Here is an 18,359-nt window from a genome sequence, read left to right on the forward strand (position 1 = left end):
CACATGCGTGCACACACACACACACACACACACACACACACACACACAATACATTCATAACCACCATGTCCCACCCTTCAGGAATTAACAACAGGAAGCTAATTTGCATGTAAAGCAGGTCTGATAGCCACAGCTGACTGGTCTGAGAGCAGTAGTAATGACCTGAGATAGCATTAGGGTGTTAACCCCCTTGGCACTGCTGTTGGCACTGCTCTTTCTTCCTTGCATAGTGTAATCAGTGGCTTTCTGCTCATGCTTTGCCGCAAAGCTATGAGGTGTATCTATATCTTATCTTTTATCTCATAATTTCCTTTTACCTTTAATGTTTCCACCCTTGTTTACTGTTGCCTTCTTTTTCTTCTTTTTCTGTTCTTTGATCTGTGAAATGACAGAGTCACATAGCTGGAGCATTGCTCAGCTTCACTAAAGGACACGTTACTGTAATTAAAGGGTGACTTCACTCACAGACTGGTAGTTTATTTGCTCTTCGCTACTTGTATCAGTAGTACCTGTTTTCTTACCTAAAAGAATATGCTCCACTTCACATGTGGTTTCTGACCTAACAGAATGTACTGAAATTGCTCCACATGTACTGCATTCAAATTTCATTCATTCATGTATCTAAATTATCAGTAAATAGTGACTGGAGTGGAGTGGAGACAAGCACATCCTTGTGGAATCAGAGTCATGAGTCTCTAAAGCATGTTACTCATCTTGACAAGTTGCAGCTGGTCAAATAGTTTAAAAGGCACAATAATATTAAATACTGAGCTCTAACTGATGAATAGAACCTGAACGTAGATGAAAGAGGCCTTTAAGTGCTGCAGAACAGAGTGGAGGCACAAGGACACAGCATCCGCTACACAACTATTGGCCCTGTGTGGTAGACTGGGTCCAGCTCAATATTTCACAGATGGTTACAAACTAGCTGCTAATCACATATATACAAGAGAAAGTCGTGTAATGACTAAGTCCAAGGCAACAGGCCTGTAATCCCTACCTTTCATATTTTTATCATACCAGTGCTAACTATCCATTCAAGGGGTACAAATCCTTGCATGTGTAAACTGAACTTTCCAATCCTTTTTCTCTTCCAGGATCTCGTCTGCGCCAGGAGGACTCCCCACCCCGGATTGTGGAGCACCCCTCTGATCTCATCGTGTCCAAAGGGGAGCCCGCCACCCTCAACTGCAAGGCGGAGGGGCGGCCCACCCCGACAGTGGAGTGGTACAAGGATGGAGAACGGGTGGAAACAGACCGGGACAATCCCCGTTCCCAGCGCATGCTGCTGCCCAGCGGCTCCCTCTTCTTCCTACGCATCGTCCACGGACGGCGGAGCAAACCGGATGAGGGCTCTTACGTGTGTGTTGCCCGCAACTACCTGGGAGAGGCAGTGAGCCACAACGCCTCGCTGGAAGTAGCCAGTAAGTGCAGCATGTGTTCGGCCTTTTCTTATTTCCGCTTTGGCCTCTAGGGTGGGTGTGAATGGAAGAGTTTGGGTTTAGTTGTAGCTGAATAGCAGGCTCCAGTTTCCTCCAGTGTTTCTGTCTTCAATGTGCTCATTGAGTTGGATAATCTCTCAGGAGATGGGCAGGATGTGTTTGGCCCAGCGGTCTCCATAGGCCTGGGGAGCCTTGGGGGAGAAGTGGCCTGATCATTCCAGGGTGAGTGCTCCTCTAAAGAGCCCCTGGTAGGTGGTCAGGAGCCACAATGGGAACAAAGCTCTTTCTGTTTTGGCCCTGATTCTACTTTTTGTCAGAGAGATAGATATGAGGTTTTATATACAAACCAGTACAATCATTGTATCTGTGTTTGGTCATCTTTTAATGAAGCGCTTTCTCACTCATTTCATTGAAGTAACAGCGATGCCCTTCATTTCCTGTTACACTCATATGACGACAGGCTTGCTTTGATGTAAAGTGGATTTCGCCATCTCTAGGGTCAGCAAGCAAGCTGAAAGACTTCGGAGCCAAGAATTTTAAGCAGCCAATGGGTATACAATATATGAAGAGAAAATACTCTTTCTAAACCATTTAGCCTTTTTGTGAGCGGTGTCCTGTGTTGACAAATTTGTTCCCATGATTCTTTAAAGGCTACTTTGGTTGGTGAGGTCAGCCCTTCAGACATATTATCTCTTTGCTCTCTTGACTGGCTGAGAGCGAAGGCTGAGGAGGGGAGCTCAGATATCAACCACTCCTCCAGCATGCCCAGAGGCTGTCACCAACCCGCTCATTGTAATCTAATCAAGATGGAGAAAGAAAGAATGGTGTGTGTGTGTGTGTGTGTGTGTGTGTGTGTGTGTGTGAGAGAGAGAGAGAGTGAGTGAGTGAGTGAGTGAGTGTGGGTTTGGGTATGAGGTGTAGATCAGATAGATAGTTGGGGTGCATGCTATGTGTTTCTGCTGTAAACTGTATGAGTGGGGAGTCTGGAGTATACAGAGGAGACTTTTTAGATATTTACAGTGTTCGATGTCAGCTAAGTGAAATGTAAAGCAAGAATAATCGGGGATGTTTAAAGGTTTCCTGACCATAAATTGGAATTAGACTGGGCTTTTACGGTTTATTCCATGAGCTCTGCTTTTGAAATGAGAGAGTAGGAGACATTCTTGGGATGATCACAGATGAGTTGAGCTGCAGCGATGCAGCGCACGATGGTGGTAAAGATGGTGTCTTGTCTTCATATATCCTCTCAGATCTAATGCCAGCCAGGCTTTGCTGCCCAGGAATGAGGGCTAAACTTATGCTCTCAATTTGAAGCGCACTTATTTCAAACTGTTAGAAGCCAGTGAAATATAGAAAATATAAGTATCGAGGAAGGAAGAGAATCCATGTGCTTTGGCACATAATTCAACTTTCCATAGGTCAGAATGCTAAAAATATTTCTCCCTAAAGTAGATGATATAGGGTGTTTATTTCAGAGGTGGGTTTTTCAAGTAGAAAAACAAGAGACTTGGTGGGACTGGTGTAGACCAGAGTAGAGAGCGCTACTGGCTCAGTCTCAAAATTGGGCTGCTTATTCTGTATAAGGTTCAAACAGACCCATAATGACAAGCCACTGTGCTCCAGCCCTCTCTCTCTTTCTCGCTTCCTCGGTGTCTCTCACTCCCCTCTCTGCAGCTCATGCTTAACTACATATAATTATGTTGTCGGAGCAACCAAGATGGAACCCTGCCGAAGAAAAAAGGCCATAGAACAGAAAAAGCAGAAAAGCACTGAGATTTTTTTACAAGGCCTCATTTAAACTCTTGGGTAAAGAAACTACACGCCATAAATATAACTCAAGATGGCACATAAGAAAGTTTTAAAGTTTTGGATTCTGTTCGTGTTCGTTAAAGATGCCTGTCATACATATATTCTTATGAATGTCATGAAACATATTAGACACGGTGAAAACTATGGATAACTGGATGTATCCCACAGTGAGTTGAGGGAACATACAGGCTTTTAATTCCCAATGAAACTCCAGAGAAGGAAGTCATGGTTTTAACTGTGTTTACTCTGCCTAGCTCTCCCAGCCCTCTAACGTTTTCACTTTAAAAGCTAAAAACACAGCTTTTTGGAGATGTTATTCTAAGAGCCTGGCTCTTACAGTTTCCCTTACTCACCAGCGATTGTTAACATAATCCAAGTTTCAACAAGTCCTGTTTTGCCAGGCTAGCAGAGCTAACCCAGTTTGTTTGGTTTATCATTAACCACATGTACAGTGCAGCCCACAATCTCTCTATCTCAGCCTCTTAACCCGAAGCCTGGGTTAATGCATTTACCGTGAATCCTGTTTGCCTTGTGTATTCAAACAAGCTTAAGATAGGATTCTTTCCCGCTTATGTTATTGTTTTCTCTGTATTAGAGATGTAGACGTCAAATAATGAGCTTCCTTTGCGCACAATGAATGCCATTTGTTAGAGAACTAAGAGTAATAGAACTTTAAGGCTTGTCCTACATTGTCAGGAAAAAGTAGTTTAACACTGTGATTGCGTTTCGAAAGTAAATATTGCAACCAGGCTCAGAAGTAGAGCAGGCAGGGTTGATGGTAAACCCACAGTGTGCTGGCTGTACATTTTGAAACACCATTCAAGTGCTCTGGAACATCAAACAAACTCCCCAAAATGCTAAAAACCTTTTGAATTTTGAATTTATAATGAATTTTGGTTTTAGCTAACTACAGCTAACAGCAGGACTTCAAAATAGCAGGTGGTATTTTTCAGCAATTTCGGCAAACAGAGTGAGAGAACAGCTAAGCAAATGACAGTTTAATTATAGTAGTTCTATTCACTTATTTTGTGAAGCTCTGTCAATACATCTATCATATCTATAATATAAAACGGCCTAATGCTTTTAAAGAAGAAACACAGAAAACTAGAAAACACTGTGAGGCATGTTACACAACAAACACCGTCAAGCTTTCTCCACCACATTTTTTATACTTTTCACTTCAAAATCCTGGGATGTTTTTAGCTGCACTTGTGAAAACAATGATCAAAGCCTGTTACCGTTTTAAGCTGGAAATAATGATAAAAATACAGGCATTATTTCATATATTTAGCTTTTTTGTGTAAATCAACACAATGCAGCCGCCAGTAAAAAGGAACTGTCCTCCCTCTTACTTACCAATCACTGGCACATACACGTATGCATTGCACAGTACTGTATGTGTACTATCAAAGTAGTTTCCTCTTAGCCACTGCTCTGCATGGGGCCCTGAGAGGCTCTATGAATAGCTTGTTTCCCTTTTCCTGGACGGGGAGATAGTGAAGTGAGGTAATGGACGGCACACTGCTCCACTTGAGCAGGCGATAACCCTGGGGCCGGCTGTCTAGTGGCCTGGCTGACTGCACAACGCTGACCGCACAGCGTTGGCTGCAGGCCTCACATCCACACACAGACTCCTCTCTCCACGGGCTGGGTTCACTCTGCAGCCGCTGACAACAGAAGCAAAGGGATGTTTACTTGAATGTGGTCCATTGCAAATACGCCCATCGAGCCAAGTTTATCTCAGAATCTCATTGATCCCGATGCTCCACGTGAAGTCTCAGTCACCGTGTGCAGCCAGCGGGCCGCGCCGCCTCTGAGCGGTGGGGGAGGGGGAGGGCTGGGGATGTGTTGAGGGAGGCAGGGTTCATCCTGACAGACTTGGGGCCGTGCCTAAGGGTCATCTGCGGAGCGGAGGACAGTTGGCTGGCATGCGCCAATCTAAAGGCAGCATGGCCACCTCCCACTGATCTGAGCACCAGCCTGTCTCTCTCGCAGGAAAGCCCTTGTACTACATCTGTTGGCTCTCAAAGACCCAGGGGTCTTCATGCTGTCCCCCCCAAACCCCTCCCAAACCCAACCCCTCCCCTCCCCATATAAAATCCAAGTGGTTTCCATCTCATATTTCTTCTTTTTGTCTTTCCTTCCCTGCCCTCTCCCATCTCTCCCCTTTATCCTCCATTGTTTCTCTCCTCTACTACCCAGTGGCCTGTGACTGAGGCTGCTTCTTCCACTACCTGGTGGCAGAGTAATTATTTATTTGCCTCTCATGAACTTATTGCAAGACTCCTAATATAGCGTGGCAGCTCTTGTGTGGACCTTTTTTTTTTTTATTTCAGTTTTAGCTCACATCTCCCCCTCTCTTTTCATTCTTTTACGTATCACATGGAGTTATTTCACCCTCCTGTTCCTCATTCCTCTTTGACAGGACATTGTTAATTCTAAGGTCCAGCAGAAAATGAGACCATGAGGGGAGAGAGAGAGAGAGAGAGAGAGAGAGAGAGAGAGAGAGAGAGAGAGAGAGAGAGAGGGAGGGAGGGAGAGAGAGAGGGAGGAGGAGAGAGAGAGAGGAGAGAAGGAGAGAAGAATAAGAGAGCAAGAGCACTGAGAGAGAAAATCAGGACAGCCAAACCCCAGCAGAAGCAGCAGTGAGCGTGCTGGCGAGCTGCCAGGGGACTGGAGGCAGAGTGTGTTACAGCTCTGTGGCAGTTATTTGTCTCAGGGAGGTTCAGAGCAAATTGGTGCAAACGGCACAGCCAGGGTCTGCTTCATGAGTCAACACGCAGCTGAGGCGTGGGCTCCACACCACAGACACTCCTTGGCCTCCGCTCCAATCTGTTTTATGTTGGAATGCAGACCCTTTCCGCAATCTTAAAGGCCAATGCTGTGTGTTGTTTTGCGGCTGTGAAAACTGAACTGTGCCTCGCTGTGAAAACTCTCAATTTCGTAGCAGCATGAGAGAGTTGTGCATGCATGCTGTTGGCTTTAAAACATCATTATAATGTTTTCATTACGCAGTTGGCTTGTCCTGGATGGTTGCTGGGTGTGGGCTGTAGTTTGGGGCTATTTCAGTCAAATACTGTTAATCCTGAAATTACATGGGAAACAACTGGCTACTGTCTAATTACATCCCCCCCCACACACACACACACTCCCACCCCCAGCACATAACTGTCAGCTCCGTCTTTGTGAAACCTCTGTAGGGATGATAGGAACAACACATGCATTTCAATTAGTCTTCTATTAATCCATATATGCAGAGAGAGATTTTTATCATGCATGCTGCATATGGTCTGTTGAACTTAGCCTATTTTGCACTTCAGGGTGTTTGCATAAATCAATGCAGCCCATGTAATTAAACTTGCTTCATCTCTTTGGTCGATACTTATATGCCATTATGAGGAGCGGATTTGTGTGATACATGACAAGTCTGGCATTACAAAAATGTGTGGTGCTCCTGTTAGCATGCTGTGCTTGCTAGCAAGCTGGATGCATACTTTAATACTCTGACCATGTTGACTAAATATGCATAAGATAGATAGATAGGGCAAATATTGACTGAGCTAATTGACCCAGAATGCATTTCTCGCTCCCTGCCGTGACAACAGCCTGAGGTGTGGAGCCGGACGATGCTGTTGTCCCTTTCATTTATGTCATGATGTGTCAAACGTCACACTGATGTTGGGGTTTTTAGAGCATGGTTATCACAAACACACACAGACACACACACACGCATAACCACACCCACTCACACCCCTCCCCCACGCTCACCATGGGAAAAGGAGCAGGGACTCAGGGGTTAAGGGCCAGAGAAGGCAAGCAGGACGTCCCGTTAACAGAGTTATGGGGGCTTTGTGTTGCTTTGCGGGGAGTTTGACACCAGGCCTTAAGAGATCACACACTTGTGCTATAGAGTGAGGGACCGTGGTATGGATGGATGGGTTGATATAAGAATGACGCCTTCAATAGAATAGGATCAGGTGAGGCAAGACACCCTTTATTTGGGGTTGGTGTGTGTATGTGTCCGTGTATGTGTTCGACTCCATCAATCCGTCAGTGTGTGCACGCTGCTGAACAATGTTTGGTGGAGCGTTGTGTGAAGGAGTCTGTACGCCAGCTAAAGGAGCAGGTGTACAGAAGTGGGTAAAGGAGCCTGCCCAGAGTCCCATCAATCACTGCATGCTCCGCCCGTCTCTGACAGCCTACTGGGCCGGGGAAGACAGACACATGCCCTCCAGCAGTACAATGCAACCCCCTTTATCCTCCTTTTCTGTCCCTTTTTGTACTTTGTCCCAGAGAAAAGCAGAGGGCGAAGACAAAACTAGGCACAGTTGGATATCTTGAGACAAGCCAAATTACATAACAGAGCAAGAAATGATTTCATGTGATTTCATGTCTATTCTCCGTATCTGATTGTCTCTTCCCCATATCATCTGCCTTATCAGATTGACACGGGTGGCGTTTAGGAGGAAACAGCACCATAAAACAGTAAACGCTCGGCTTAGGTGATTGAGGAGCCGTTTATAGGAGACCCACATTACTTTTTCAGTGGATGAAGCTGAAGCTAGTCTCTTTAGTCGGATAGATATCTGGCCGTTTGATCTGTCTCTATAAAAATAGAGAATGAAATGCATTAGATGAGCTAAATACGGTACCGCCACACTGATGTCCTCTTCTCTCTGCCTTATGGTTCTACTCTGATGGTGTGCACTCATGTAGGAAATGGCTTGTCCCTGTTAACAAGGAAGGGTGCGTTGACTCACCGAGTCTGCTTAAAGCACTTTCCTCGGTTTCCTCGGGTATTTTTGCAGTCTCTCCTCCTACACACGACGACATTGCCCAGATATCTAGGGATGTCTTTGAAAGAGCAGAGCTAACGCGTAGCTTTCCGCCTGGGTGCCTGGGCGCTTCCCTGAACCCCCTTTTGCGTCACAGCTCTTTTTCTGGTCGCCACAGTGACTGCTTATTCATCACTATGTAATCCTTGCCTCTGGCTACAGCGCAGAACAGGATCATGGGTAGGATGGGTGCTGGGTCCCAGGAAAGTGTGGTATGATATTAACATCATGAAGTACTGGCCTACGGCAGATAAGAGGCAGCATATGTGCTCTTGAGTCCAGTGGCCCAGCACTCAGGAAAAGCTCCGATAGCAAAGTACTCTCACTCCCCTTCCTCTCACGATGTAACAGTGTGTGTTGCTTGCGTGTGAGCGTATTTCAGTGTGCACTAGGTGTGTATGCATATTTTGTTTTTGGTGCGTTTTCATTAACATGTTCCCGTATTTGTTTTAGGTGTGTCCTTGGCTATGCTCCATATGTGATAAAATGCCGTTGGTGGTAAGCTGTGTGTGTCAGTGCGTGTGAGAGCCAGATGAGTGTGTGCTGCTGACTCTAATCTCCACTTCTTCTGTGGAGGCCTGGGTATTACTCTTGTTGTGGGGTGTAATCCCCTCTTGGTCTGAGCCGCTCCTGTGGCCAGCGGGGTTGTGAGGACTGCGTGTGTGTGTGTGTGTCTGTGTGTGTTTGTGCATGCGTACGTGCCTACATTCTGGTGTCTGGTCATATGACGAGGCGTTCTGCTCTGTGGACATGCTCTGGTTATTAAACCTGGGTTAAGCCCTCACTTGAAACCTTCTATCGGGCTCCTCGATCCGAGACGATGGTGTTACGGAGGATTAAGGGGTTTGGGGACTGGAACTTCAGGGATTTTCAGCCAACATTTTGGCAAAGTTCGAAAAAATGTGCTCAAGGTGTACACTCAAGTCCACTTGAGGTGAGCTTGCACTGAGCTTGTGATGCCTGTTTTTTTTTTGCTTGTCACTGTTTACTCCCAGGAGCCCGACCACCAAATCACCCCCTACTGATAAATTTCAGCTACCCTCTAACTCTCAGCCAGAGTATAGACATCTAGCTGCAAACTCTCTGGGAAAGTACAGCAAGATCTCTCTCGGGTACAAAATAAGACCGGTGCAATGTCAGGCACGCATTTGACAAGTTTAGCTCCAAAATAGAGATATCCACCATGTGAAAAAGTGACACTTGCTCTTCAAAATCATTGGTAGCACAAAACTTAAAACATGTTAGGGTACTTTTTAAAGGTAGACAGACTAGGTCCTCTATATTTAAGAGATATTGTTAATGAACTGAGATATGTTTTTCCCAAAATGGATTTATATAGCATACTCTCTGTTTCAGCCGTGATATGGAGTAAGATGCTGGGTGGTACATGTGTGATTTGTAGATTTGTAGGGTCAGTGGGGTGTTGACAGGCAGAGTTTCGGATGCCCATCGGTAGCCACAGGCAGGCAGACTGACTCTCCTAATGTTCCACAGACTGATAAGACAGGAAACAGTGTCTGTGTGTCTTGTGCTATCTCAGCCTTTATCTGATAGATCTGCCCTTCCAGCATGCTATCTCCTCTTTTCCTCTTCTCTTCTCTTCTCTTCTCTTCTCTTCTTCTTCTTCTCTCTTGCTCTCTCTCTCTCTCTCTCTCTCTCTCTCTCTCTCTCTCTCTCAGGCCAGAGCAGATAAATGGCAGAGCAATTGAGAGAGAGAGAGAGAGAGAGAGAGAGAGAGATTGAGTCAAGAGACAAGGTATATTTCCAAGGCTTCTGCGGGGGGGGGGGGGGGGGGGGGGGGGCAGAGACATCTGAAATTTTATCACAGTTGTAGCATGTTGCTGAGCCTGGAGCGTGACAGGCAGGAAGAGCTGGTGAGGTAAGCAATAGACCCAAACAGTGATAAAGATCTGCCTTGTGCTATCTGACTACAAATGAAATGCAGTCTGCCACTGCTGACTGTGGATAGTCAAAGCACTGCCATCAGTCATTGACACATGCCAAGGGGGGAGTGCATGATGGCATTCAATTGTCATCTAATTGTCCTTGGTTGCTGTGGTAGCTAATCTGATCATTAAAGTGACAATTGAGAGAAAATGAGTTTCTCCTTGTCGTGTCATGGATACTAGAGCGCGTCCTAAAATAGGACTGGTAGGAGAGAAAGTGTTGCTCATTATCACAATGTAGCTCTCATGCAAACTCTGTTATCCTGACCTCTCTGTAATGCTCGCAGTTCACCTCTAAGCCCCAAATACTCAGCATACTAAGGGTCACATTACAAATGTTGGGGTTGTCTCCATTACTACAGTAATGATCTAGTAATGACAGGACACAAAAAAGGATTGGATGTGTAGGAAAGGCAACACTAAACAAAATGGAAAGTACGCAATTCGTATCTGGAAGGCTTTGTTTGACTTGTTTAAGCCTCTGTCTCTTCTTATTAACATACAGAATGTTGTTTATGCACCTCAGGCTTAACTACATGTGTGGTGAACATAATCATTCTCAATGGAGTGTATGTAAACATATACAATAGCCTAATTAGGACCATAAGGGGAGCTGCGGCTCGACTGCGCAGTGAATAGACTAGATACACCCTCACCTCTGCTTTGTGTCGGCATGACCTTTCTGAGCAGGGTGTGGCGTGGACACAAAAGCATCTCTATGTAACCATATACTGCAAAGAGTTGGATAAAAGACAGACAGGGGGACGTCATGTGTAAAAGGAGAAAAGTAGAGGGGATCCATTCAAAATTCAAACAGAAGTCAATGTTGCTGTGGGTAAGTTCGAAAATAGCTGACATCTGAATCAGAGAGGCCCGGTATTATATGACCATAGTGCTGCTGTTAGGCTTGGGGGTGACATTTCTATTCTCCCTTATATCCATATCTCTCTCTCTCTCTCTCTCTCTCTCTCTCTCTCTCTCTACTCTCTCTCCCTCCTCCTTGCACTGGTATCAGATTCTAATCTGTCATTGGTGCCACAGCTCCATTTAGCCGATTGACTCACATCTGATGGATGGGATAGAAAGCCCTTCAGTGACAGGGTGTGATACAGCTAGTCCTCTTCCCAGAGCTTCTACTCTTCACTACTCTAAAAATAGCTTGATCAGGATTTGACACTCACCTATGCCGGTTTTTCAACACTCTTTTAACCGTCTTCTTTTTGTACTTAGAGCAGTGTTACTTTCTACAGGCCCACACTAACCTACTCACTCGCAACAGGCATCGTACTACAGGCCTAACTTGATGAAGGGGCCACTGCACCACAGCCTTACAATGTAAACACTAGTGCAGTGGTTGAAGTTGTGTTTTATCTTGCCCTATTTGGACCTCAGAACCAGTGCTGCTTTCTCGATGAGCATCATAGCACTATCGGGGCGTGGTAGCAGATGATCTCGGGACCTGGCCTTTGCGTCCAGTCTCGTTTTACCCTGCCAATGGGATTAGTGGAGAGTGCCGACTCTGCAGGTGGGGCCGTAAGTTAATTTGCCCCACTGTTTGGAGCTATAATAGCTTATTGATTGGCTGACAGAGATGCAAGAAGCAGCGTGGAAGGGCACGGAAAGGGGAGAGAATAAGTTAATCATCGCTCAGTGTGTTGCCAGGATTTAATCACATTACCCAAGGTTCACCGCTGCCATGTAAATTCACTTTCAACCTCCGAGGAGTTGGAGTGACTGCTCTGAGACAGCGAGGACCCTGCTGACTCTCTGAAACTGGTCCTCAGCTGCAGTCTGGTCCCTGCTGTCCTGCTACTCCCTGCCTGGCTCCTGCCTCAATCCTGTGGGAGACAGGCTCCCTGCCTGGGGGCCCTGCTTAATTCATGCTAAGCTGTTGGGTTAATTTTAGCCATGCTGCCCAGTGGTGGTGACCTCCATCTGTTAGTGTTGCTCAGGTTGTCTGAGACACATCAGCTTGCCCTCCACTCCTCAGACCCCTACTCCCAAACAGTTAGCTGGCCCTTCACTCACTTCTTCCACTAGTCCCTCCCGGGCCAAAGTGCTCCTATGTGTGTACAGTATGTGTGTGAGTGCGTGTTTGCAGGTATGTGTGTGTGTTTCTCCAAGGAGCCCTGGCCCATTAGCGCTGCCATCATATGCACATTCTCACACTATGGCCCGGTTACCTGGAAACTGCACATGCTGCTTTTATTTGACTGGTGGCCCTCTGGCTCCCCATGCAGTATTAAGTCTGGCTGCCAGCACAGATTGAGAGAAAGCTCCCCTGCTTCTGCGGCTTAAAGTGAAGCTGCCATTCACACTGCACCCTTAAGTAAACACATGGACTGTAGCTCTGTTGATCAACTCTTGTTTTAACCTCAGACTTCCAAACCAGTACTGATTGTGCTTTGAGAGTTGGGATCAAACTCGACCGCCCCTCTCGACTCGGTCTCATGCCCCTGTGAGGGTATCACATGGGCTGGTGTTCAGATGGAGGGCTGCAGACTGGGTTTAGCTGTGGTTGGACGCTCCGCATGCTTCAGCCTGGCCTCTATCAATCTGTCTGCACTCAAATGCTCAGTTAACCGAGAGAAAAACAATTGCCGAGGGAGGAGAGAGGAGAAAGAGGGAGATAATGTAAACAGAGAGGCAGAGATGTTGACCTTGCACCTCTCTCTCCCCACATACACACACACACACAGACACTGACCTGATGGCCAAATTCTTATCTGGCATCAACATGTGGCAAAACCTTGCAACTCGCCCCTCATCTAAACCTCACCTCGTCTCATCTCTACCACCATTAGATTACTCTCTCGTCGGGAAAGGCTTGACGCGATTTAAAATAACTGCGTGGAATCTGGGGCTTTGAGATCAAACGCGCAGAAGGAGAGATGGGAAGGAACAACAAAGAACGGGATAAATCGTCGAAGAGAAAAATAGGGAACAAGCTGCCATTAACCGTGGGATGAGAGAGTGGAAGGAGGTGGCTCCAGTTGGACGGAGAGTCTCTCTTGGCTTGCGAGGGGGAGATAAGGGGACAGGTGGTGTTCTGTTCTCTCAGAGATCTCCGACAGCTGGCAACTCTCTTGCTATTAGCTTGTTGTCATAGAATGTATGTGTGCATCTGTGTGCCCCATGTGTGTGTGTGTGTGCGCGTGTTTGTGTGTGGCATTCATGTGGTTACATGTGTGACATTTGTTTGTGTGTGTGTGTGTGTGTTTATAGATGCATGTGTCTGCATTTGGTGGTTGTTTGAGCCTTTGCCAGCTGAGACATCTCCCTTAAGTCAGTCTCAATTCTTATACCCACGCTTTTTTTTTTTTATCCTTTCTTTTTGTTTGTTTTTTGCTGGCAGCACTTGACATTGGGCTGGTTAATGCCAGTCTGTTCCACTATAGAGCATTTTTTTCTTCTTAGTGGGCAGCAGTAACGTTTTAAAGCCTGTCAGGCTGATTGCTGTTCTGACCCAACTCAGACTTTAAGGAGTGGTTCTGCTCATGTTAATGAAAGTGTAATGCTTATTTTTCCTTGCCATTACTTCCCTGCCCCTTTTTTCTGCGGCTTTGGACTTTGCCTCTGTCGTGCTACTAATGACTAATGTTAATATTTGTGTCATGGCTTCGTGGCTTCACAGTATTATATCATTTTAAAGCTGACATATAGAATATACATAGCTGGGCAACCTAGAAACCTCTAAACGTCTAGTCTAAACAATCCAAGGTATTAATTTGTGTTGGGTTTGTTTTTCTTGTAAACTTGATTTTATGACCAATGAACACATTTCCATGCAAAGCAGGCGCTGGAATAAGAAATGAGCCAAGACGGAGGGGACTCTTAAAAATGCCTCTCCGCTGGCCTGGCAGTGTGTTATATTCATGTACTCTGGTTAGTTCAGAGTTCTTTACTATGTTGGCTTTGGGCTCGTTCCACATACAGCACTGTGTTTGATCGGGCGGTGTAGTGGTAGCCACTGAGAAGAGCTCATGTCATCTCAGTGGCAGAGTGCTTTGTTTGCAGAAAAGAAAAAGAGATGGTACTAAATGGGCCAGAGGCGGTTATTTGCTGTTGGCAAACAGACACTGTCCTCAGCGGTGAAGCACTCTGCTGCCACTGTGGCCTGACAGCTGGCTTTTATCCCCAGCGCTGCAGAGTCTGTTCACAATGCAACTTTTAATTCATGCTCTTTAACTCTTTGAGGCTGTTGTGCTCTGGTGGAGGCTTAGAATAAAGATCAACTCATATTCCCCTCTGGTACTGCTTTGCCCCAACAGAATGGGAATCCATTTCTTAGGCTGTTATTGATTGATGTCAACTATAATATGTGTCCTCTTTTTTCTCTGTGTTGCACCAATGGTCCCTTTGAACTTGGTATGATTCCTTTCAGCTTCCCACCTTCAATAGAACAGTTGGCCTGCACCTGATCCATTGATGTTTCATGCCCCCAGAGTTCACCTTGAGTGGGACTTCCTCTTTGTAGGGAGGAACTTTTTCATATGCAAAACAAAAATGAATTATATTGTTTTAAGATGAAAGCAGTCTTTTATGTGCCACCAACACTATACCACCCGTCACTGTATCCAGTCTCCCCCTCCTTTCTCTAAATATTTGATTCCACATCTGTCTTGATTATTCGTATGATCAGATAAAGCTATAGCCTTTACCTATGTATGGATAATAGAGATGGCAGTGTATTCCTGATCTCTAATCAGCTGTTAAAGTCGTCCCATAATGACACTGAATATCCCTTCAAGACCATAATTGACACTTACCTTCAGCCCATCAGGTAGACGCATTTCATCATTTACGCACATTGACTCTATCATGATTCCTGTAGGCTGATTCTCTCACTGAATTGTGCATCTCATCAGGCAACCAGTTAGACCCAAGCTCTTCCTAATTAACAATTGTAGACTCTACTCTGCAGATCAATAATTCCTAATTGCTTGGGGGTGGTTTGCTTACATCCCACTTCTTAATAGGAATTGCGTATAAAAATTAATGTCCCTTTTCTACAGTTGCAAGATAACAGTTTAGCTTGTTGTTCTTTAATATTTCACAGCACAGTGAGCGCTGAGATTCATTCCCTAATGTCCCACTCTCTTCCTGTTACCCCATAACAGCATCATACTTATCTGTCTTCTCATCTTTGCGGTGCCATAATATTTTGCACTGAAAAACAACAGCAGCCGCAGCAGCAAGGACAGAGTAGAGTCTCATTAATGACACTGGCGCAGCCATTCTACAATAACAAATCCTTAGGAATGACTAGATTGCATACTACTTGTTATCGATTCAGACATGGTCACTTTTTCAGATTCAATTTGCTACAAAAAGGATTTCTGCTGCAGCGATGTCAAACTTGAATTGTTTTAGGAAATATGGTTTTCTTTCATCCCGCATAGGATTCCTACTATTTCCCCTAGGGCTAAGCCACTTAAAGCCAGCTTTGTCCTCCAAAAACCCCAAAGTTATTATAGCTGTCCTCATGTTTCAGAAATGCATTCATTTTGTACATCAACAGTTATTCATCTTTACCATAAAGTTTTAAGGAGGGCCTATAACATTCACTTTGTCATTTGAAATTAGCGGAAATGTCAGCATTTTCTGTGATGCAGACTAGTGTACATTTATAAGCTTGCTGTCTGTGCATATTATTATTATAACATTGTGCAGTGTCAGTTAATTATGGCAGAGTCATAGTTAGTTCTGTAGCACTTCTGCTCCCCTGTCATGCATTTGCCTTGGCGAGCCTGTAAAATCCAGTTTTTGCTGGCTCTCTGCTGTTTATGTGTGCATCTGGAGAATCAGATGTTGTTTTCCCCTGCCTGGCAAAAACAGCAGGTTTTCTGATTCTGTTTAGACCACAAAACAAGCATACGTGACAGGGTCTTAAGGTGTTCCCAGGAGGGGCGGAAAATCAGCGGCTGGTCAGAGAAAGAGAAAAACTAGGCCAGGTCCTCAGCAGAGAGCCCTTTGTCTCCCGGTGTCTGGGAAGTGTCACGGGAGAAGAGATCAAGGTGACCATCCTGCCTGTTCCAAACAACCGTGGAGCCCGTGGCCCTTGGCCGCTCATTCCTGGGGGCAGGCAGAGCAGAGCATAAACCCATAAAGCAGGTTTAAAACAAACAGTCTGGTGAAAAAGGCTGTGTGTGGCTTGTCTGTTCCAGTGCCTCTGTCTGTCTCTCTGCTCCTTTGCAGAACAGTGTGTGAGCAACGCTGTGTGTCCCCGTCTGATTTATCGCTGCAAGGTGAGATAAGACTCTCCTTCAGCCCGTCTGTTAATCCTCTCAGCCATAGTTGAAGAATTGGTGTGAGACAAAAGGGTTATATAGTGGTTGCTGGACGGTAAAGGTGGACTAGACACTGAACACTGACCTTTATTACCTGCACTATGTGGCTTTTCTGAGGAATCCAATGAACTGATAGGAAAATAAGTTATCTTAACAGGGTTTCCGCATTGGTCATGGAATTTCTGGAATATCCTGGAATTTTAAGAAGTGTATTCTAGACAGGGAAAGTATGGGGATTTGATAAATTATCTGGGGAAGTCAGAGATTGTCAGAGAATTTTACAAATGGGTCATTCATTTTTACAGGAATATATTATCAGAGTGTATTTCCCAACTTGTTTCACACATCCGTTGCATTAGATAAGCTGTTTTTCTCCACAACAAGCCCAACTGTAGCAGAAACCAGATGGTTTACCCCTTTAGAACTTTTCTGAGCTGAAAAACAACATTAACAAACCAAGAAGGAATAAATTTTTTAGGTCATGGAAATACGCCATGCTTAGTAGTGGAAAGCGATGGATTTTTACTTCAAGGCCATGGTGGGAACCCTGTCTCAAGGTGTACAGTGCTGTGTTATTGTCTTCCCCCCCCCCTCCATAATCGTACTTTCTTTGTTCGTCCCATATCCTCACTCTAGCTGCCGGAGTGCTTATAACTGTTAAGTAGGAACTATTCATTGGTCATTTTAAGTCACCGTGTTTGAGGCAGAAGAGTGCTGGGTCATGCTGGGTCGCACTCCTTCAGCACTAAGTTAAACAGATGCTTGGCAAGATTTTTTCAGCAAATGCTTGCAAGTGAGTTTGTGGACCAAAGTGAGACGGATGAGACCCAGGGGGAAATCTTTCAGCAGGGATGTGTGTGTTTGTGTGTGTGTATGTGTATGTGTGTGCGCGTGCATGCATGCATGTGGACTTTGTATCCATGGACAGTTTCCAGATGAATCCGACTGAGTCCCTTGGCACGCCTTTATCCATCAGGGAGCTTCTGCATCACTCCGCCCTGCTGACAGCATTGGCCTGTAATTGGTTGACACAAGTTACTTGTCACTGGACCGGACCAATAGAAGAGATGCTCAGTCCGATATGGACTTCGCTACTCATCCTGCCCCTGGGTCAGGAACACAGAGCATCACGAATGTAGCCAGCGTACAGTGGCTAACTTAGAAAGAGAAGAAAAATTGACTCATATTTCTTCGACTTCATTTCGCCCACCATGCTGCATCACTGAACTATAACGATTGCCCCCAGCTGTCCTCTCCTTACCATTGTTATTCCTTTGTTCCTGATCCAAAGAAGTGCCATCACCGTATTAGTGAAAATTACAGGGATTGGCGTCGAGTTAATGAAATTGTGTTGTGCTATGAGTATAGCTCAGGGCGAAATTACTTTACGTGCTTTGGGCTGAGTGAAGGGTGATGGAGGCAGTGTGTTAATGCTGTACAGCTGTAAAGCATAAACCTAGCTGGATGTCATCAAGGTAATCAAATGAACTGTGTGATCAAGCAGGGTTCTAATGAAATACTGCCCGTGTTCCCTCGTTCACAAATAAAGTACAGCTTTACGAGACTCTTCAATTATTTATGGAATCCAAATGTGCACTGTCAAGGACTTAGTGGCTCAGATAATATGGAAGCCGACATAGCCAGGTACAGGATCATCCATTTCGACAAACCTATGCACCTCTCGCACATGCATATGGTTACTGTCAGAGACCGGGATATGGAGCTTCCATAGACAGCGAAAGTACTTAGTGTGCAGCAATGGAAATGGAAGCTCTTACACTGCTTCTCTTTGATGTAGTAGACAAAAAGCAGGGATAGTATCCCTGAAGAGCACTTATGTTCAGGACACATCCCTCCCTCTCTAAGGCCCAGCTGCTATCATTTGTAAAAGCAAGGTTTTTACTGTACAATAACCACCATTTACATGATAATGCTCCCTGGGCATATAACCCACTACCGCTACCATGTATTCCACTCTTTTTTTCCTTTTTTTCCCCTCAGTGTGGTGCTTATCATTATATCGCCCATAGTGGTACA

General features: G+C 45.3%; 1 protein-coding gene across 1 annotated transcript in view; it reads left to right on the forward strand.

Moving 5' to 3' along the window:
• The window catches only part of robo1 (roundabout, axon guidance receptor, homolog 1 (Drosophila)), a 169,472-nt gene that overhangs the window by 49,709 nt on the left and 101,404 nt on the right, over positions 1-18,359 (forward strand). The window contains exon 2 of the mRNA XM_078284188.1: positions 1,098-1,424. Coding sequence (XP_078140314.1) covers positions 1,098-1,424 — 327 coding nt within the window. The remainder of the gene's footprint in view (positions 1-1,097; positions 1,425-18,359) is intronic.

This window comes from Centroberyx gerrardi, chromosome 6, assembly GCF_048128805.1.
Source record: "Centroberyx gerrardi isolate f3 chromosome 6, fCenGer3.hap1.cur.20231027, whole genome shotgun sequence".
Taxonomy (NCBI): Eukaryota; Metazoa; Chordata; class Actinopteri; order Beryciformes; family Berycidae; genus Centroberyx; species Centroberyx gerrardi.